Source organism: Rhipicephalus sanguineus, chromosome 1, assembly GCF_013339695.2.
Source record: "Rhipicephalus sanguineus isolate Rsan-2018 chromosome 1, BIME_Rsan_1.4, whole genome shotgun sequence".
In the NCBI taxonomy this organism is placed as follows: domain Eukaryota; kingdom Metazoa; phylum Arthropoda; class Arachnida; order Ixodida; family Ixodidae; genus Rhipicephalus; species Rhipicephalus sanguineus.
Window position 1 is genome coordinate 21,884,521 of NC_051176.1, and position 20,710 is coordinate 21,905,230.

General features: G+C 47.4%; 1 protein-coding gene across 1 annotated transcript in view; it reads right to left on the reverse strand.

Moving 5' to 3' along the window:
• Positions 1 to 205: 205 nt before the first annotated feature.
• LOC119397698 (tachykinin-like peptides receptor 86C) overlaps positions 206 to 20,710 on the reverse strand; it is a 907,940-nt gene continuing 887,435 nt past the window's right edge. Inside the window, exon 5 of the mRNA XM_037665326.2 lies at positions 206 to 477. Coding sequence (XP_037521254.2) covers positions 228 to 477 — 250 coding nt within the window. The 3' untranslated portion in view covers positions 206 to 227. The remainder of the gene's footprint in view (positions 478 to 20,710) is intronic.

A 20,710-nucleotide genomic window follows, 5' to 3' on the forward strand; every position in this document is an offset into this window, starting at 1 on the left:
CCTCATTCTCAGCAGCGGAATGTCATACATATCCACTCTGCCGTCGCGGCGGGTCGCTAGAACCTGAAGCCCAATGCGCTGAAAAAAAGGCTCTCTTTGCTTTTTATTCTATTTCGATTTATTCCGGGCACACGCTCACTACAGGGTTCCTTCTAAAGCACGACTCGCTAAGTGAGCGCGTGCCGTTGCTTGCTTGGTCTCTCTCCGGCGGGGCAAAGTGTTTGTTTTCATCCGTCGTTGATGGCCAGTCCCGAAGGCTGTGCCGCCGCGCCATTGCGGCACGTGACCCGGCGTCGGTCCACCGAGGCAGCCCTTGTGGGAAAACTGTTGAGCTTGAAGCTCTGCGTCGCCTTGGCTGACGAGTAGCGCAGAGAACGCAGCTGCCCGTGGGGGCTCCTGGTGGCGCACTGCTTGTCAGCGGCTCCCTCCTTAGACCAGCAGCGGCCGCACAGGAATGCGCGGAAGTATCCCTTGAATCTGCGTCACACACAGAGAGCTGCCATTAGACCATCTTTCGAAAAGTTTACAGCAGGGATCTTAGCTGACACAAACGGGGGACCGTTTGTGTCATAACGCGGGTGTGCTTACAGAACGGTGCCTAATATCTACTGACATGCACAAAAAAATAGGTTCGGGGCGAAGCGGAGAGGGAAGTATCGGAAATAAGTGACAGCAGAAGCCTTTGAGGAATCAGGCCATTCTGTCACATATTGGCTTAGCGATACGCTTATGATAGGCAACACGCACTACGAAGAACACAAAGGAAACACTTTAACAGGACCTGTTTTTGTTTTGTTTGTTTGTTTCAAAAGCCTACCTTTAGGTATAGTAATTCGTGGTATCAAAAGTGCACATGCAAATTTGCTTCGTGTATAAAGTATAATAGTGAACGGTGGTAAGGTCCACGGATCCAGCGGTCGAGGTGGGGTGGTCGGCCAGGCCTTTGTAGTGTGTGTTACCCGACCATAAGCTCATCGATAAGCCATCATGAACCAGCTAGCTCCATCCATAGCATTACTTTAGCATAAATTGGATGAATTAATTAAACAAGCTAGCAATAATTAACTGTTTAATTATTCGCGTCATGGCTTCGATCAAAAATTTGGAGTACTTCGCCTTCAAGAGTAGAACACGGTAGCGTTATGGGGCCCCGTGCGCCTCGCCTACCCAAATGCTAGTCTGGCTTGGGTTCTCGACGTATACCGGGACCATGCCGCATGGAAGCGAACATCTGTTCGCGTAACATTAGCCGTTTCAAACTACCCTAAAATGTCTAATGCAAGTACAGTTGCGAGGTGCCCATTATGCCATAATTCATCCTTTTGCGAATCCGCAAAGGTCCAGGGGGCGAAGCGGTCTTCGCGCTTTCTCAACGAGAATTAGGTGAGAGCACAGCGCTTACGGAGCTATACGATGCGCCTACTAATACACTGTCTATCAAATAGTCCCCGCGACCGTGTCCTTATGATCAAAGTTCGCGGTTGGTGCTAGCGACGCAGCGCCCCCCCCCCCCTTTCTGACCGGTGCTCCTTCGTGCTCCTCCGCCCGACGAAGGACGAGCTGGGCGTTTCTTCTTTGCTTGAGAAGTGTGATCAGTGGTGTTCGCGGGTGTTCAAAGTGCACGCCATCACGACACCGAGTAGAAGTAGAGGGCGACGAAGCTGCCACGAGCGCTGGAAAATATAATGACAAAGAAGAGAAGGACCCAATCAGAGAAGGCCACAGAGACCATGGAATGCAAAAATAAGAACGTCTGAAGACAAAAAGTGGCCAATAGGGAAAGGGCACGGGATGCGCGAGGAAGAAAGGGCGAAACCTGGTGGCGAGAGGGGGTGGACGAGAGAAGCAGCGAGGAAGACGGGCCATGCTTTCGGCTGTTGGGTTCCGGACCCGAGCCCTGGTGACCAGCTGAGCCCGGACGGACCTGCCACGTACGAGCAGGCCATGGCGGCGCGTCTCTGACGAGTTCCTGCTGCGTGACGTCCTGTGCCCGTGGACACGCTGAGCTCTCGGGCTTCGGGCGCGAGCTCTGGCTTGGGTGCTCGGCAGGGACGCGGCTACGGCGTCCGTGCCTCCTCTGTGACTAGCAGCCTGGGAAGGCTGTTTCTACCAGTGGTCTACGCGCTACTCTCCGAAACCGGTCAACCACTACGGACCTTGGTGAGACCAGCGTTCGTACGTCGTCTCTCCGCTACAACTAGGAACTGCTAGTTTAGGACTTTGATTTCACGGTTTAGCTGGGTATTGTTATATTGGGTTCAGTGTGATGTGTGCTCGTTTTCCGTGTATGTATTAAATATTGTGTGCAAACGGCCTCGTCCTTTTGTGGGTGTCTATAGTGACGTCTCGGAGACCCATTGAATAAGAACCTGCACGTTGTGAGAAACACAACAACGTAACAAGGAGCCATCGACATCAGGCCTCTCACGCAGCCTGTTGTGGCGTGCGCCCTCCATGCGAGGAGATGGCCGGCTCGTCTCATCTCCGCTTCTGCCGCGTTCGTCCTCAGCGCTCGCGCGTAGAACATACGATGCGCGGAGCGATGTTAACAATTTGGACTTTACACAGAGCATGACGGCGACGGCAAAAACTTGCCGATAGTGTACATATAATTGCTATCGCAATATTGCGGTTTTGATGCAGTATTAAAGTGACACTAAAACCGGGGTGACGCCCGTTACGGCCTTCAAAATATCCGCACAGATTCTTCGCCAAGGAAATGAGCATAAATAATTCAAATTACATGAACTTGTTTAAAGAGCGGAGCTATTTAAGATTTTCTTTGCGCCGGATGGTGCGAACAGTAATTATCATCATCACGAACCGCTCCGCCTTTTGCTTCGCTCCCAGAGCACGTGCGTCAACTTCTCCGGCGTAGAATGCAATAACTACGATGGGCGAGTCTGTTACGTGACTAAAAATCCCGTAACGCCTCGCAACAGCTAGTCGCAGGACTAAAATCAGGTAACATCATGTAAGAAATAGTCACGGGGCTAAAAGTTATGTACCTGCTCGTAAGAACTAATCAAGTGACTCGAATCACGCAACATCACGCAACTAGCCACGTGACTAAAGATCACGCATAGGCAACATCCAGTCAAGTGACTAAAATCACGTAACATCACGTAACTAGTAAGGTGACTAAAACCACCTAAAATCACGTAACATCTAGTCACATAACTAAAATGACGTAGCATCGCGTAACTGGTTACGTGACTAAACTCAGGCAACATCACCCAACAACTAGTCACGTGACTAAAAATCACATGTAGCAGCTAGGCACGTGACTAAAATGACGTAACATCACGTAATATCTAGTCACGTCACATGGCCCCGCCCAAACCATGTAACAGCTAGTCACGTGACATAATCCTGCCAAAAACCACGTAACAGCTAGCCACTTGCCTAAAATCATGTAACATCATGTAAGAGCTAGGCACGTGACAAAATCACGAAACAATACGTAACAACTCGTCACGTGACTAAATATCTAGTAACATCACGCAGCAACTAGTCACGTAACATGTTCTCGCCAGAAAACGTGTAACAGCTAGCCACGGGACTAAAATTACGTAAAGTAACAGCTACTAACACGACATGTTCCTGCCAAAACCACGTAACAACTATTCACGTGACCAAAATCAAGTAACATCACGTAACAGCTAGTCGCGTGACATCTTACCACTCAAATGCAAGAGCTCGTCACGTGACGTGTTCCCGCCGAAAACCCCGTAACAGCTAGTCACGTTACTAAATCACGTAACATCACGCAGCTAGTCACGTGAAGTGTTCCCGCGGAAACCACGTAAAAGCTAGTCAAGTGACATGCTCCCGCCAAAACCACGTGACACTTGTGTAGTGTGGGGAACCGACCGAAACCGGAGAAGAATAGTCAAGTCTAGCCATACTTAGTACTTCTAGCAAAACACAGCTAGGTTGAACACTATCTCCGCTGATGGCTCCGGGCTTGCGCAACCAGTACAAGCTGCGCACATTTTTAAATGCGAATGCATTTCTTAGTCGAGCTATGTCAGGCGCCGTGCGGCGTCCGCGATCCCTCCGCTCACGCCCCCCTATCCCATAGCAACAGCTGCGAGCGCGCGCGCTCCTCTTCGCCCCTAGCAACCGGAGCAGGTGGTGCGGGCGGATCAGCGGAGAGTGAGTGGAGAGGAGGAGCGCGCTCGGGCGCGTGAGGCGGAGCTCGCGCGTGTGTGGGAGAGTGTGGGCAAGGGTAGGCGCGTGCTTCGGCGCTTCTCCTCTCGGCGGGCGCCCCACTCTCCCGTTCGCTCGCTCCTAAACTGCGCCGGCAATCCCAGTCCTCGCTTCTCGTCCTCGACCGCCGAGTCTGCCCTAGCGTCGGTGGTGACGACGCCGTCGACCCGTACTACTTTGCCAGAAGCGACACGAACGGCGAGTAGTGCGGCGTCAATCTCGTGTGCAATGTGTACGGCAACATGATATCGCACGCCGTTGCCACCTCGCCCGTGCGAGACGCGTCTCCGTACGAGGACATGTACATGCTCGCCTACACCGGAGACGGAGTCTTTGTGTTGACTGTGTACCTCGCGCCCAACCTCGCCCGAGACGCTGTTGCCGCGCAGCTCGATGCGGCCATGGAAAGTGTCTGTGCGCGCTCCAAAAGCTCTGGCCCCGTTGTCTTGGTTGGTGACTTTAACGTTGACGTGCGAAAGACGAGTGGACAGTGGCTTGTCGAGTACATGCGCACCAAGCACTCTATGCAGTGTGCCTCTACCGCATCCGAACTCTGCCCCACAACCATTCACGGTACTTGCATTGATATAGTCTTTACCCGAAACTGTGACGCCCGCATGCTTCTCAAAGACCCTCTGACCGAGCACTTTACCGACCACAAGGAAGTGATCGTGGCCGTCAAGTGCAACGATAACACAAACGGGTGTTGAATAAATGGTTACCCTACAACTCACCGTCTCGTCATTCATTATATAATTACTTCGCCGCACACTCGTGCCCAAAGAAATGCATTCGCATTTCCTCACGATTCCCTTCGGGGAGGTGGGGTGAATTTTTTTATGTGGCAAATCACAACCCTTAAACACGCATAGTCGCTGAAATACACAGGAAAATTACAGGGCGTATAGACCTCAATGGCGTGTAGTTGACATGGTATAATTATCAGCGTTCACTAACAAGGAAAGTGTAGGAAAATATCATGTGGCGCTGAAAAAAAAAGAACATTCTACATGAGTGCAGTGATATTTATTTCACCACCGAGGTGCAATATGCGACATGTCGAATAGGTATCCAAAACGCTTAGTGATTAAGCTCATAGATAACTTCCTTAAACGCTGAGCAAAACACGGACACGGAACTATCAACTCGTATTTATTGAAGAACACATACGCTTATATACTCATAAAAATAAACACGTGATCCCAAACAACAACAAAAGAAGACTACCAACATTCCCAGCAGACACCTTTCTTTAGACAGCTATAAAACTCACGGTGTCTCTTATGCGCTCGCCATAGACGGCTCGAAGGCCATCTTCTTGTTTTTCTTCTCAGTCGGTCTGTTCATCCCCCCCCCCCCCCCGAAAGCTGCCTGCACCTAGCTGCCTCATTGATCGAACCACCCTTGAGCAGCGAGATGTCATGTGTTGATGCCATCATGCGACGCGCGCCCATGGTGACGTCATGTGGTGACGTCATCACATCATTAAGGATTTTTGCATCACTCGTGTTGACAGCGCCGGTCAATGCTCGTAAGGCTTGAAATAGTATCTGGGGTTTTAAGTGCCAAGACACGCCTCAGTGGAGGGTTGCGGATAATTGCAATCGCCTCTGGTTCACGTCATACACTGACGTCGCGCAGTACACGGGCCTCCGCCATTTCGCCTCCACCGAAACCGGCATCGAAAGAGCCGAGCACCGCAACTGCTATACCACCGGGACCGACAGAACTTTGCAAGTACGTACGTGTATCATCAAATGTGTAAAAAAATCTTAATTAGAATGCACAACTAGAGCACACAAAAAAACCATTTTACTCATCACCAAGTTTTTGTTTGGCGTTTTATAGTTTTGGTAAGCGCTAACTGCGTGGGTGCGGCTAAACTGTACGGGCGCCGCATACTACAGGAATTTCTTAGCATCGAAACTAACTCAACACACAGGCACGAAAAAGCAAACCAAGCGTCACAGCTTCTTGGCCTTTTATAAGAGAGAAATCGAAAGTGTTTGGTAATTGCTGTCAACTGTCAGGAACAAGCGAATTATTGCTCGCTTAAGGGACGTCGCTGATATAGAGATCTCAGCACTTTCCTCACGGGAAGCGTTTGCTTTTGCCTCTCGTGCCTCAATCACCGCTTGTCTCGTACAAGGAGTGCCTACTACAACCTAACCAAACACACAAGCTCCATTCACAGAAACACGGCGTGCCTGACACTCGCCTGTGTCGCGGTGGCAGCTCACTGTTGGAAGCGTAAGTGCTTTTTTCCAGGACGTTCTCCTTGAAAAAAAACTAGTGACACGAAAGTATATCTACACGGTAAAATCAACTCTCTTAAGCGTGCAAAATTGCTTGACGTCACGACGGGTGCGCTTGACGCCAGAGACAATCTCGCGATTTGGCGTTTGATTGAGAAATACTGATAACAGCGAAGCAGCGATAACCAACCGCATAACAAGTCAAACATCATCCCGTGCCAGACAGCGCACGCAGCTTTGACTACGTTTTTTTATGTACTGGTAACACTACTGAGATCTTTAACGAATGCCGTACCACGCTGTGGTCTGGTTTCATATAAGCTGGATTCATGAATTGTATGTAGCGATAAAGAAATGTTATTTTTTATTCTAGACGTATCTTTATTCGGCCGCCGCTGAATAAACGGTCTTGTTCGTGAATGTAATTTGCGCCCACGGAGAATCAGCCGCATAAAGATAAAAGATGGCCTAATGATACATTTCCAGTTGATCATCAGCAGACCACGACAACGTCATGTCATGCAGGGTACAAAGAAGAAATGGCGATGTCGTCTGCGGTTGAGTGCCTTCAGTAATGAGAGTTTCCACTTGTTGTGGACCCAAATTCTTAAAGCCGAATTGCGAGGCACGCTTTCTGAGGGATGGAGTCATTCGCTCAGCCCATACACGCTCGGCAGTTAATCAGAGATATTTCTCGTTAGCTATTGCGAGCAAGACACTCGAAGAACTAGGCAAAGCATAAATGCTACTTTGCTCGTTGTCTAGCATCATTTTGTCCAAATTTACATAATATATTGAGCGCCCGGTGTCGTAACCACAGCCGTTATCTCCAACACACGTCGGCGAGGAGGCCGTCAAAGTCAGCAAAACAGCGCTCCGTGTCGCCATTATAACACCATCTTATGACGCCAAAACATAATGAAAAATAATTTGTGTATATGTGCTGTACTGGCTAATTAGCCGTAGCGGAAAAGGTACACGTGGGCCATACACACCGTTTCTAACACTTACGGTTTTTTCTTCATCGTTGTGTCTCGGAAATCCCAGAGATATACAAGCCGCCAACTTAGCTAATTAAACGTTGCTCTTATCTGATGTCTCCTTAATTGCGCGACGCAACCGCGTGCACTGCCTGTTCCCAGTAAAGGCGCTCGGTTTAAAATAAAAACAATAGACGCTAAATGGCGAGAGATTTTAAGATTAGGTGGGCAGCGAGCAGGTGCATAATTAAGTGCGGACTCACGTTTGAACCTAAGTCACAACTGAGGTCTCTGCAAACCCTCAGCAGAGCGTTCATGCGGCGGTTAAAGGTGCTTCCACGAGCAGTGGAAGACCTTATCACGGTTACGCTATTAGCCTAAAACTGTAATACTCTTTTGTATTGGTTCGTGGCAAATTATAGAAAGACTCGTCATTTCACGTGTACACAAATGTGCATGTGAAAGCAGCTCTTATGACACCGAGACTTGTTAAAACGCTGACGACGCAAGTATTTTCATCATGCACAATAACGTTATACGAGCGCTTTTAGCTATACTATCGGTCACAGTTCATCGCCTATGGTGGCGCTGTCGTTCTTTTTTTCCTGCTCTGTATGAACTGACCATGTTGTTTACTTCGTAATCTAGCGCTGACTGCGTTTGCATAAGGCCAACAAAATGTTTTCTTAAACATATTCGAATGCCGTATTTGATATTTTCGTTTCCTACATGGTACAAATAAAGTGGCGGCTAGGAATGTGGCGAACACAGAGCGAAGACCGACAGTTATGTTTGCTTCGTTCTCCTTGAAGTGGATCGAGTCGCGTCAAGGACAGGAGGTAACGAAACTTGAAGATATCTTGTAGCAGAATATTTGCACTCAGGTACAGAGCTTCTCGAGGCACACTGATAGACACGAACAGCTTAAATTTATTAAGTTGTAGCCTGAAGGAAAGAAGTGTTAACTTTAAGGGCTCGTTTTTTCTTGGTTATACACACCATTAATGAGCACTAACAGACAATAATGCCAATGAAGGTATAGGGGATATTAGTAGTAAATATAACGTAAACGTGAAGAAAGAAAAGTGGACGTAAAGATAACTAGCCGCGGGCAGGGACCGAACCTGCGACCTTCGAATAACGCGTTCGATGCTCTACCAACTGTGCTACCGCGACGGCCATCTCCCCGCCCACTTTATGGGGTATGGGTTTTTTTTTTCTTCCTACAGTTTCTTATTGGTTTTTGAAAAATATGTATTTTTTTCTACAGTTTTGTTTTCATTATACTATGTTCTACTTACTATATTATGTGTTATCATTAAAATCACTGTACCCACCCTGTTACGGCCATGACGGCCAACAGTATTTGGAAATAATAAATAATAATAAATATGTACACTTAAACGTAGGAGCGTCAATCAGCGCCGCCAGTAGCTATGACGGCGAGTGTGGAACACTCTTTTTTCTGCCTGTTGGCGTTATAGCCTGTAACACTGCTACAACACTGCTACACTGCAGTTATAGCCTATAATACTGCTACAACATTCGATGAACCAAGTCTCACTGTTCGACCACAAAATGGTTACGGCCCAGACAAATCTCGTGCCGTACGGAGTCTTACTGATCGGTCAGCTAGAATGAAAGGAAGTGAGCTCTATGCAGTCTTTAATACCACGCGGTAAACAAAGAAAAGGGGAGGTGACCACTTCTGGTCCGTCTCAACATTTTCTTAGCCAATCCGTTGGCCACTCAACTCAAGCCACTCCTTGCTGGCCTGTACCTGATCTCGATAGCAGCGTCTTTACACCTTGGACAGCCATTTTGACGCTCTTTCCCATCATGACTTTCTCTCTCTCCTCCTCTCAGCGACTCCTCGCTGCATGAAGGAGGCTTTCGAAATCTGTTTTCAGTAATTCGCACAGCGTGTCCGCAGGTCCACCCTCACCGAACACCAGAAGAGACAGCGAGTTCGCATACCAAGCCCGAGATATACCGATGCTGCAGCCCTGGAGTCGTCACGCCGTCTCCCCACACTCGGCGAGCGGACCTGCAGTGCTGGTCGTTAAAGTAATGGTGAACAGACCGCCGCTGTTCTCTCGAATGGTTACGGGAAGCAAAGAGGTGTTCACTTGTGAAAGTAATTGTATAACCTAGAGTGCCTCGCTCTGTATTCTGAACAATTGACATATGAGCGGCAGAACATAACACCAACAATCCTGCAAAATTTCACAGATAGGAGTAGGATTGCCTAAATAAACAATAAAATCGATATGGGGTGTACTTTTATCGTCAACATTATTTAAAAAATAGTTGTTCAGAATATTCCTTCAAGAGCTTCATTATTCTCAGAGGCGGGAATTTTTTTGGAGAGAAATAAGCACGAAAGTGTGACTAATTAACAAGGTATCGTTATTACCTCTCGAACAAATTATATTGGGGAAGTATTCTAATTTACTAGTTTTAGCTGAAGACCTCCAGTCATGCACACGTTGAAGAAATTCTGAGACTTGCATCAGTTTAGCTATATAAAGTCACAGTTTCGCCGCAACGGCGAAGCAATGAATGCGATAGCAACAAATTAGAATGCTACACGAAGAACGGCAAGCAGCTCGATACTTGCAACGCACCGCTCGAGCGCAAAGGACTGGCGAAAAGAACACACACAGGATGGCCGCGAACTAACAACGGTCACAGCTCGACACTTGCAGCGCACTGTTCAAACACAAGGAAGGACACTCGAAAAGTACGCACATGTACACACGGGACGAGCGCAAACTAACTGCTATGGTTGTTACTTCTTCGTGTTTTAGCAGCGCGCTACAACGCAACGCTCTTAGACTTGTTTTTCTTTAAAACTGCGGTGCGTGGAGTGACCCCTCCGAGTCTCCTTCCGCGCGGTGGCGTTCGACGCATCGTTTACTCGGCGTTCCAGATCGTCAGTGGCACAGAAATGGGCCACATTTTAGTGTTTGTCTGAAGGAAAATGTAGGAGCGTTGCGTTAAAGCGCGCCCTTCGGGCAATGTGGCGGGTGATACTACACATACTGACGCACCTCCGAGCACTGCGTGCCTTTAAATGGTGTATATAAATTGCTTGCCGTTGTTATGCTAAGCAGCCGGTGGCGCGTGGCCGAATTGTTTAAAGCAGCGTGCTGCGGAGCGAGGGGTCGAAGGTTCGAATCCCGGTGGCGCGCTTCGGATTTTTTTTAGATGCGATGCAGCTTATTGTCGGAGCCAAGGAGGTTAGAATAAAATTTGCTGGATTGAAGGAGGCGCCCCTCAGCTGCGCGCCGCCATCTTGCCATAGGCAGAAAGCGCGCCTTACGCAACGCATGCTGCAGCGGCCGCATAGATGTTCCCGCTGTTCTCTAGCGTAGTGGCGTCCGGACGTTGTTGCGTACGGCTGTATGAATTGAGCGAAAATGTATTCTGGGATGAAGTTTCAGTTGTAAGCAGATCATTTCGATAAAATTTGTTGCGGGGCTAGTTGGTGCATAGTTAAGTATAAGACGGTGGCGCAAAAAAGGGACAGGGACGAAACAGGAAGAAGAGACGTATACAAGCGCACACTACCAACTGAGTTGGTAGTGTGCGCTTGTATACGTCTCTTCTTCCTGTTTCGTCCTTGTCCCTTTTTTGCGCCACCGTCTTATACTTAAGATCATTTCGAGTTCGATGAAAACTTCATATGCCGGAACACATGCTGACAGCCCGCAATCTGTCTCTAATTTCACATCTGACGGTCATTCTTTTTTCCTAACCGGTTTCGTAAGGACTCAAGTGTTCGAAGCACGTCGGGCAGGCTGTTTGACGGGAAGTCTGGAAGCCACAAGACGGCGATCACATACGTTAGAGGCACTTCTCGCCAAATTGTTTCGACCGGACTAGGCTGCGACCTGGGAGTTGTCCGACTAGCTGTGCTTGACGCATTTGTAAAACACTTGCAAAACCGAGTGATACACATTCTTGTGCTTGTTGATACCACTGGTGCGGAGCGCGAATAGGAAAACAACGCACCGTTTGCTATTCGTTATATAAATAGGCGAGATTTCCTTATCGGTTGCCCTGTTCGTGTTATAAAAGGGTAGCTCGCAACTCTGAGGTTAAATAACGTCATTTGAGCAATACACAAGGACCTGTTTTTTCTTGCATCCGTGCATTTTTTGTTATATTTGTATTTGCTTGATGCAGTGGAGCGAGTAAAACCAGCAGGTCTGAACTGTGCAGTGCTCTTTCCAGCTGCAAATAAAGCGACCTAACCGAGGCCCAGGGGTACTCCGGCCGTTATGTGTGTTCAAATTGAAAAAAGTTCAAGATGTGACAGTTGCATCACCTATACGGCAGCATTACGAAGAAATGCTTCATGTTTCCCAAGGGGAGATAAAACAGCTCAATATGAAAATTCTGCAGCAGAAAAATTGCAGACTAACAAAAAAGAGCAAGGCTCGATCCTCAAGCGATAATTAAGGAGATCAAGGACCAAAGCTCATGGAGCAGGGGGATGTTCACTGCAGCCTTCCCCCATACATACAGCAACCCCTAGAGCACGAAAAGACCAGAAAGGCACGTATTCCATCCGAGCTGCGGGCGTTTGCGTTAACGATGCACTTCTCCACCAGCTTACGAGTATGTACGCACCAAGTTTAATCGAGCACTGTCAGCAGAGAATTCCATCAAAGGAAATGCTGGCTTCACAGGTCAGTCACTGTCTCGAAAAAGCTAGCCCAATGCCGCACAGAAACTCTACTGTACTTTGATTGTTGATGACAAATGAGAAAACATGTTGAGATTGTAGGCGACTAAGTGGTTAGATATGTGGACTTTGGGACTGGAATACATGATGACAGACTGCATGTGTATATGCTCGTTGGCTTTAACTTATGACTTAGGATGCCACTTGAGCGTTTTTAATTGATTCATCAACAGGGTAAGAGATAGCTGAGCCTACGAAATAGTATCCAAAAAGCTGTATCTATTGAAGTATTATCGACTGCAAGCTGAATGCCCATATTTGAAGCACGTGCATGCCAAGCCAAAACTATTCGTTTTGGAGATTTTGAGCTTGTATCGAGAAAAGAGATGGCTTTCAAGCCTTGACGAACATTTATCCTTCTCGATGAGCATATCGAGTGTGGTGCTTTGGACCCACATTTACATTCCGCTCAAAGAAAGCGGCCGAACTCCATATATGCATAAGACTCCGTCACATGAATGAAATAAACAGTAAAATGAGTGCCGAGAAGTGAGGTCTGCTCTTACGAGGATAATCATTAAGAAAAAAAAGTGAAACAGGCCCATTCTTCGGTGTGCACGCTTGCAAGGAAAATGCCAAAAGAAACAGAATAAAACTGACCGCATTCTTATCTGCCATTTGGCTTCTTATTCTTGACAACTTCTCCCTTAATGCTCGCCATGACCATTGAAAACTACGGCGGAAAGACGCGGTCACTCTCCCGTCCGCTCGCGCCTCACTCTCGACCTTTCGCTGGCTGGGCGCCTCTTAAGAACATACGGAAATGTGTGCTCGAGACGCCGCTTTGAAACGCCAACGACGAGCCGAGAACGCTGGCGCCCCACTCCCGTCCGCTCGCCCCTCACTCTCAACCGTTCGCTGGCTGGGCGCCTCTCAAGGCGATGGCAGAAGTCGGTGAAGGCGAATGTCTGACGGCAACGGTACCCTCTCTCGGCGCAAGAAATGCATTCGCATTTCCTCACGATTCCCTTCGGGGAGGTGGGGGCATTTCTTTCGATAGGTTTACATCGTTCTGTTGCTCGTAATCTGTAATGAAACCTTTAAACGAGTGATTTTTCTTTTAAACGAGTAAAACTTTTTTTCAAGTAAACAACCACAGTGTTGCGCAAAGTTTCTCTTCACTGCACGGCATGTTGGCGCAGCTGGGTATCAGGACGCACCTTTTTGCGTATAATGAAATCACATACCTGCTGGTCAAAGGTGCTAGAAGTATTGCGGCATGCACCATCACGCTGAAGATCCAATGAAAAATTCGTGAACACGGAGTGTCGAGGGAGTATTTTTCTTCGTAACTTGTGCCTTTTTTTTTTGTCCAAACTACAGATAACGACGGACGTTATCTGTCCCCCTGGACCATAAAGAATAAGCCATCGACGCGGACACTTTCCTGTTGCTTTCCTGGCGAGATAATAGACCAGGCTTATGACTGCTGCCGTTTCATCGTGGTGCTGCGTGTAGTGATATTACTTAAACCTCTAAATGCCTTCTGTCTTCTTTCACTGTAATGAAGTAATGATCTCATTTTATAGTCCTGTGGCAAGGGGATTCTAAACGCACCATCCGAAATATGCAAGGTTTGTTCTTAAAAGTTATGGATTACCAATAAAATATTTCACCCACTTTCAGATATGCGAATACCGTTCTATACACCTGCCATCGAACACGGTAAACTGGGTACGTAGCCAAAAATACTCTTGGAATGTGATTCTGTTAAGCTGTGTGTAGCAGCAACCTGGCTCCATAAAGAATTGGTATAAGCTTGCTGAAGTAGCTCAAGTACCACCGCTGGAGCACCAGCTCGAACAGTGGGGGAAAAGTGGCATGGGGCTAAATATGCCGAGGGCGTTCGAGCAAGACCCGGAAATGGCGGGCTAAAACGCACGCACTGTATCAATGCAGCCTACGAGCTCACTATCGTAATACGGTATCCAGCTTCCTTCATTGAAGAAATTCAGTCACATGCAGCGCACCCGCTTTTAAATGCACATTTTTATGCCGACTGAAGGCGAAAAGCATGTGCCAATCCGTCCGCCCGTTCCTCTTTCATCTAAGACGAATGGCCGTATGAAAACAATTGCATAAAACAAAACACATTTTCCTGGCGGTGCTCGGTTACGAACCTATATATACTGAGAACCCGAGTACCTTACCCACTGCGCACACACCCACACTTGCAAATGCTGAATATACCAAAACTATAAATGAATCAGTTGTGCCACAGTACAAAACTAATGTAAAAGAACGCTTCTTATTACGGCCTCCTTGAAATCTTTCCTGGAGGTAGAAAAAAACCTCTCTCTAGAACAGCATGTAAATGAGGCATGAAGGATTTTACAAATCTGGTAAATTCGGACTTTGTAGAAATTTATTCCCAAACATTCGTTTTGGGTAGTCGCTGGATGAGCCTTCCGTGCGGCCCTTCGAGAGGCTGACGAGAAACAAAGCTAATTCAGGGAACGCCCAAATCATTCAGTTTTCTGGAATAAAATTCAGTGCACCCGTAACAAATTAGATTTTACGGTTTTCATTTTAAACGCTTCAGGAGATATGCTTTACCAGACTGTGACGCTGGGCGAGTTTGTGCATAGTTTATTAAAATATTCGTGGCGCAACTAACAAAAGCAAGTAGACAAGAGAAGACAGGATAGATCGCCAGACTTTCAACTAGTTTATTTTCCTCACATCACCCTATTATATGTGCTTCCAGATATGCGCACAAAGAGGGGGCGCAGCACAAGTGACTATCACATAGCCCAAACAGACAAAATGCTATCGCACAGCGCCATCTAAAAATAGGCATCCCTCCTTGTACAAAGTGATCGAAGGGACACTGACGCATTCATTGCCCTTCCTATGCATGTGATATGCCTCAAGTACTTCACGTGCTAACGTTTCCCTGCTTCGTCCAATCACACGAGTTTCTCCGAACAGTGGTGCGCATCGGCATGAAGCACAATGGAGCGGCAGTGTGAACCCACACCATTCTTAATTGATGATATGTGCTTCCTAATGCGATCATTAACAAAGCGGCCTGTTTGGCCTATGTACGACTTGCCACAGCTCAACGGAATTTCATAAAAAACTCCCACCATGCACAAGAACGGTCCGGGCATGCTTCTTTTCGCATGAAAGCTTGGCTCTTTGCGAAGAAATGCGGGCGCAAAGCTTCGAGAGCGTGTTGGGTGCCGAGAAGACCACTGAACGCCATGCCTGTTTGCAACTTTTTTCAAATTGTGGGCAATCTTGTGCATTTAGGGCAGAACCAGTGGTTTCTTTTTCTGCACAGCCTCGGGCTGCCTGCTGCATCCTTTGAGCTTCCGGAGCAGAGATTCGGACACACTGTTTAAGAACGCCGATGGGAAGCCGGCGGCAACCAGCCTTGAAATCTGCACCTCAAAACTGTCGTCCATGGAGTGCTCGCACGACTTCAACAACGCCGACCGGAGACACATTGTCGCTACGGCTCGTTTCACTGTTTTCCAGTGTGCAGATTCGTAAGGCAGGAGGTCCTTACGTGCACGGGGGCTGTACATCCAGCACGAATGTGTAGCGTTTAATGACAGATTGATGTCTAAAAACTGCAAATGATTGTCTTGAGGTAGCTCATGTGTAAACGTCAAGCCTTCACCATGCTGTATCAAAATTGATAAGACATTCTTTACATCTTCAGAAGCGGTCAAAGGGCTAGGGGTGTTTAGAAATACAAGAAAATCGTCAACGTATCTAAAAACCTTGGGACAAAGATCCGAGTCGAGGTTTCTATGTGCCTGGTCAATAGATGAGAGAAAGATGTTGCATATGACAGGAGCTACACAGGAACCAATGGAAATGCCTTGGCGCTGTATATTGATAGAGTTATTAAAAGAAATAAATGTGCTACTCAAGTGAAATGCGAGCAGAGACCAGAAATTATCAATTGATAAACCGCAAGAGTTCATAAAGCCAGTCCTCCCTTTGCCATCAATACATTCTCCAACGCAGGGAAAAAGTTCATCGTGAGGCACTGAATAAAATAAATCCTTCTCATCGATACTGAAGGCATACCCAAAATCACTTCTACTACTCAAAAAATCAGTGACCGTGGCTGAATTTCTTTGTGGGAAACGGGTCATCAAGGCAAAGCTTATTTAGGTGCTTAAGCAAGAAACGACAAACTGAAGTTGCCAAGTTCCCCTTTCAGTAACAATAGACCTGAACGGCCTTTCAGTCTTGTTAGTCTTAACCGAGAAAAAACCTAAAGGGTAATACCTTTGCACTGGCCAATACATTTTGCTAGCTGGCCCAAATTTAGTTCCTTGCACAAAGCTACAGCACGGCTTTTTACCTTGGGATGCTTCGGGGTTGAACGAACAGAGTTCTTTTCAATAGCGCAAGTACTTGAGTAGTTGAGTTACTTGAGTAACACATTTATTTCTTTTAATGACTATCTATGTACAGCGCCAAGGCATTTTCATTGGTTCCTGTGTAGCTCCTGTCCTATGCAACATCTTTCTCTCATCTATTGACCAGGCACATAGACCCTCGGCTCGGATCTTTGACCCAAAGTTTTTAGATACGTTGACGATTTTCTTGCATTTCTAAACACCCCTAGCTCTTTGACCGCTTGTGAAGATGTAAAGAATGTTTTATCAGTTTTGATACAGCATGGTAAAGACTTGACGTTTACGCATGAGCTACCTCAAGACAATCATTTGCAGTTTTTAGACATAAACCTGTCATTAAACGCTGCACATTTGTGCTGGATGTACAGCCCCCGTGCACGTAAGGACTTCCTGCTTTACGAATCTGCACACTGGAAAGCAGTGAAAGCAGCCGTTGCGACAATGTGTCTCCGATCGGCGTTGTTGATGTGGTGCGAGCACACCATGGACGACAGTTTTGAGGGGCAGATTTCAAGGCTGGTTGCCGCCGGCTTCCCATCGGCGTTCTTAGACAGTGTGTCCGAATCTCTGCTCCGGAAGCTCAAAGGATGCAGCAGGCAGCCCGAGGCTGTGCAGAAAAAGAAACCACTGGTTCTGCCCTAAATGCACAAGATTGCCCACAATTTGAAAAAAGTTGCAAACAGGCATGGCGTTCCAGTGGTCTTCTCGGCACCCAACATGCTCTCGAAGCTTTGTGCCCGCATTGCTTCGCAAAAAGCCAAGCTTTCATGCGAAAAGAAGCATGGCCGGACAGTTCTGCGTTGCATGGTGCGCGTTGTTTATGAAAGTCCGTTGAGCTGTGGCAAGTTGTACATAGGCCAAACAGGCCGCTTTGTTAATGACCGCATTAGGAAGCACATATCATCAATTAAGAATCGTATGGGTTCACACTGCCGCTTTATTGTGCTTCGTGCAGATGCGCACCACTGTTCGGAGAAACTCGTGTGATAGCCGAAGCAGGGAAACGTTAGCACGTGAGGTACTTGAGTCATATCACATGCATATGAAGGGCAATGAATGCGTCAGTGTCCCTTCGATCATTTTGCACAAGAAGGAATGCCTATTTTACAGCGAAAGCTGTTATGAGATCACTTCAGCGGCCGTTTTTGGCGCCGTAGTTGTCCGCCGCCGCCGCCGGTGTCCGTAACCAGTATGGCTCGAAATAAAAAAAAACGAAATAAGAAAAAAGTTCCAGGATGGAACGAGGTTCGAACCTGGGCCCTCTGCTTGGGAGCCCAGTATTTAACCTCTGAGCTATGCCGGTGCTTGAAACTGCTTTGCAAGAAGACGCTATACAGGCTTCATGTCGGGAAGGAACCACATTAGCATATGCAATATAGCGTGGTAGAAGAGTAAAATAAGCACCAAACGTCGCACAACGCGAATTCTGTAACCAGGCGTCAAACAATGCGAATTGCGCAACGAGTAGGTTGTTGAATGCTTCTAACCCCATTACAAAGGGCTCTGCCATAATTCCTCATCGTCGTCACACGCAGCATCAACAAAGTGCGCTTACTGCCTTACAGGCATTTAGCAGGTACCACGGCTCTCTGTAGATTGACGAAAAATGGCACAGTGCCTGCTGCCCTACTTCTCAAAAATTACAATTATTTATAGCGTAGTGGGTTCCTCGTACGTGGACTTTGTATTGGTTGCCAAGGAAGCCCATAAGCGCATGATTCATTTCCTCGAGGTCTCCATAAAGTTCTTTGTACCCCCCTCCTCTCTCTCCCACGTCAACGTACGTTATACAGCATGGCGGGAGAGGGAAATAGTGACCGGGCGTCACCCAATGCAAATTACATAACTGGTGGACCGTTTAAAGGTTCCAACCCACTACAAAGGGCTGAGCCATAATTCTTCATCGTCATCATTCGTAGCGTCAACAAAGTGCACATAATGCCATACAGACGTGTAGCTGGTACCTCGCTTCTCCGCAGAATGACAAATAATGGCTTAGTAGGTGCTTCCGAACTTCACAAAAATTGTGATTTATGGCGCAGTGGGTACCTTGCTAGTGTACTTGTATTAGTAGCTCCAAGAGAGTTTAGAACGGGCTATAGAAATGCCGCTCTTCCAGCTTTCGCTGTGACTGTGCTGCGCTTTCCGCGCAGGCCTGGCGTTTTTTAGATAGCGCTTTGCGATAACATTTTGTGTGTTTGGGCTATGTGATAGTCACTTGTGCTGCGCCCCCTCTTTGTGCGCATATCTGGAAGCACATATAATAGGGTGATGTGAGGAAAATAAACTAGTTGAAAGTCTGGCGATCTATCCTGTCTTCTCATGTTTCCTTGCTTGTGTTAGTTGCGCCACGAATATTTTATTAAGCTAGGCGCAAACTCGCCCAGCGTCACACTCTGCTAAAGCATATCTCCTGAAGCGTTTAAAATGAAAACCGAAAAATCTACTTTGTTATGGATGCATTGAATTTTATTCAAGGAACCTCAATTATTTGGGCCTACCTGAATAATTTTTGTTTCTCGTCAGCCTCTCGAAGGGCCGCACGGAAGGCGCATCCAGCAACTGCCCAAAGCGAATGTTTGGGAATAAAGTTGTGCAAAGTCTGAATTTGCACCCCCTCTTTGTGCGCATATCTGGAAGCATATATACTTGGGTAATGTGAGGAAAATAGTCTCGTTGAATGTCTGGCGACCTTTCCTGTCTTCTCTTGTTTCCGTGCTTGTCTCAGTTCCGCCATAGATATTTTATTAAGCTTCAGGAGATCCACTTAGAGAGTTCCGTTGCTCGTTTAACAGTCACATACCAGCTAAGTATAGTGCAGTAAACGCGATGAGCGTATGCATTGATTTTGCTTTTTTCACCCCTGCGTTATTATATTTGTTAATTTACATAATCATTCTTTTTGCACTCGGAACTTTGCGACGCCGGCTCACTATCGTGTTATTAAATCCAAGATTGTTCACCGGTAACCACCTCTTATTGCGGTAATTTATTGCTGTCGTCCAAAGTTTTCCAGTCTCTGAAAGACATTTTCGCCGCGACTTTTGCCATGAAGCCAGCAGTTTTGGCGGCCGGTTGGTTCAGACCTTTTCGATTTCGGGGATTTTTTATTCCAATTCTAGTGACCCCAATCACTTTCCTCAGTAAACAACTGATTATTATATAACGCTGAGTGCAATACCATGCGGACGGCGTTACAGTGGCCGACGTGGTGTGCCATCGTCCTCACAGTTACGGGGAAAACACGAAGGCTAAGCGGAGAAGCGGCAGCTGCGGCCGAGGACCTGGGCTGAGTTCGCGCAAGCGTCTGGCTTACAAACTTTCGCTTTGGCTCCCAGGTCATTGAGCGGGCGATGTTCAATTGCCTTTCCGACTTGTCTGTGCTGGCAAAAGCGCGGCGCCGTCCGATAACGAGATCGCATGCAAACTGACGGACAGCGAGATCCTTGCGAGATTTGCACGCAGAGCGCGCTCGCTGCTCGCGACACGAGCCACGCTGTACGCGAGCTAAGCGAGAATCGTGGCCTGATGGTGGCAGATGATTATGCGTAGTAATGACGACAACTGTGCACTAACAGCAACTCGGTGGTCATTGAGCAGACAGAGAGCACCTGATTACCGCTATAGTCTGTGTGTAGTTTACTAAGGTTGAGCGTTGGGCTAGTTGGTGCAGCATAATCCAAAGGTTTCACAGCGCATACTACGAGGATGAGCAAAGTGTCTCTTCTTTGCTCGTCCTCGTTGTGCCCGCTGTGAAACCTATGGATTGGAGTCGGTGACAACCTTAAGCTGAAATAGAAGCTCCCATAACTGCGGCGTCATCTGTGCAAGATAGTCTTGCTTGGAGGTTTTCGCTGTAGCCTTAAGTAATTCATCCCTGATAATGCCAGTGCTGCGCATACTAGTAAACTGGTCCAACCTACTTAATATATTCAGTTTCTCTGAGGAGTGATGTCGTAATCATCACTGAAATTTGCCAGGAAGTTTTCGACCAATAACTAGCGACAAGAACGTATGCCTGTACGGGAATGTGGCCTACCTGAAATGCGCGAGAGGTGCTTCACGTCACAAAAAACTTGGAAAAACGCCGAGCTTCGCCTTCAGGAGTGGGCGTAATTGGGCCACGTG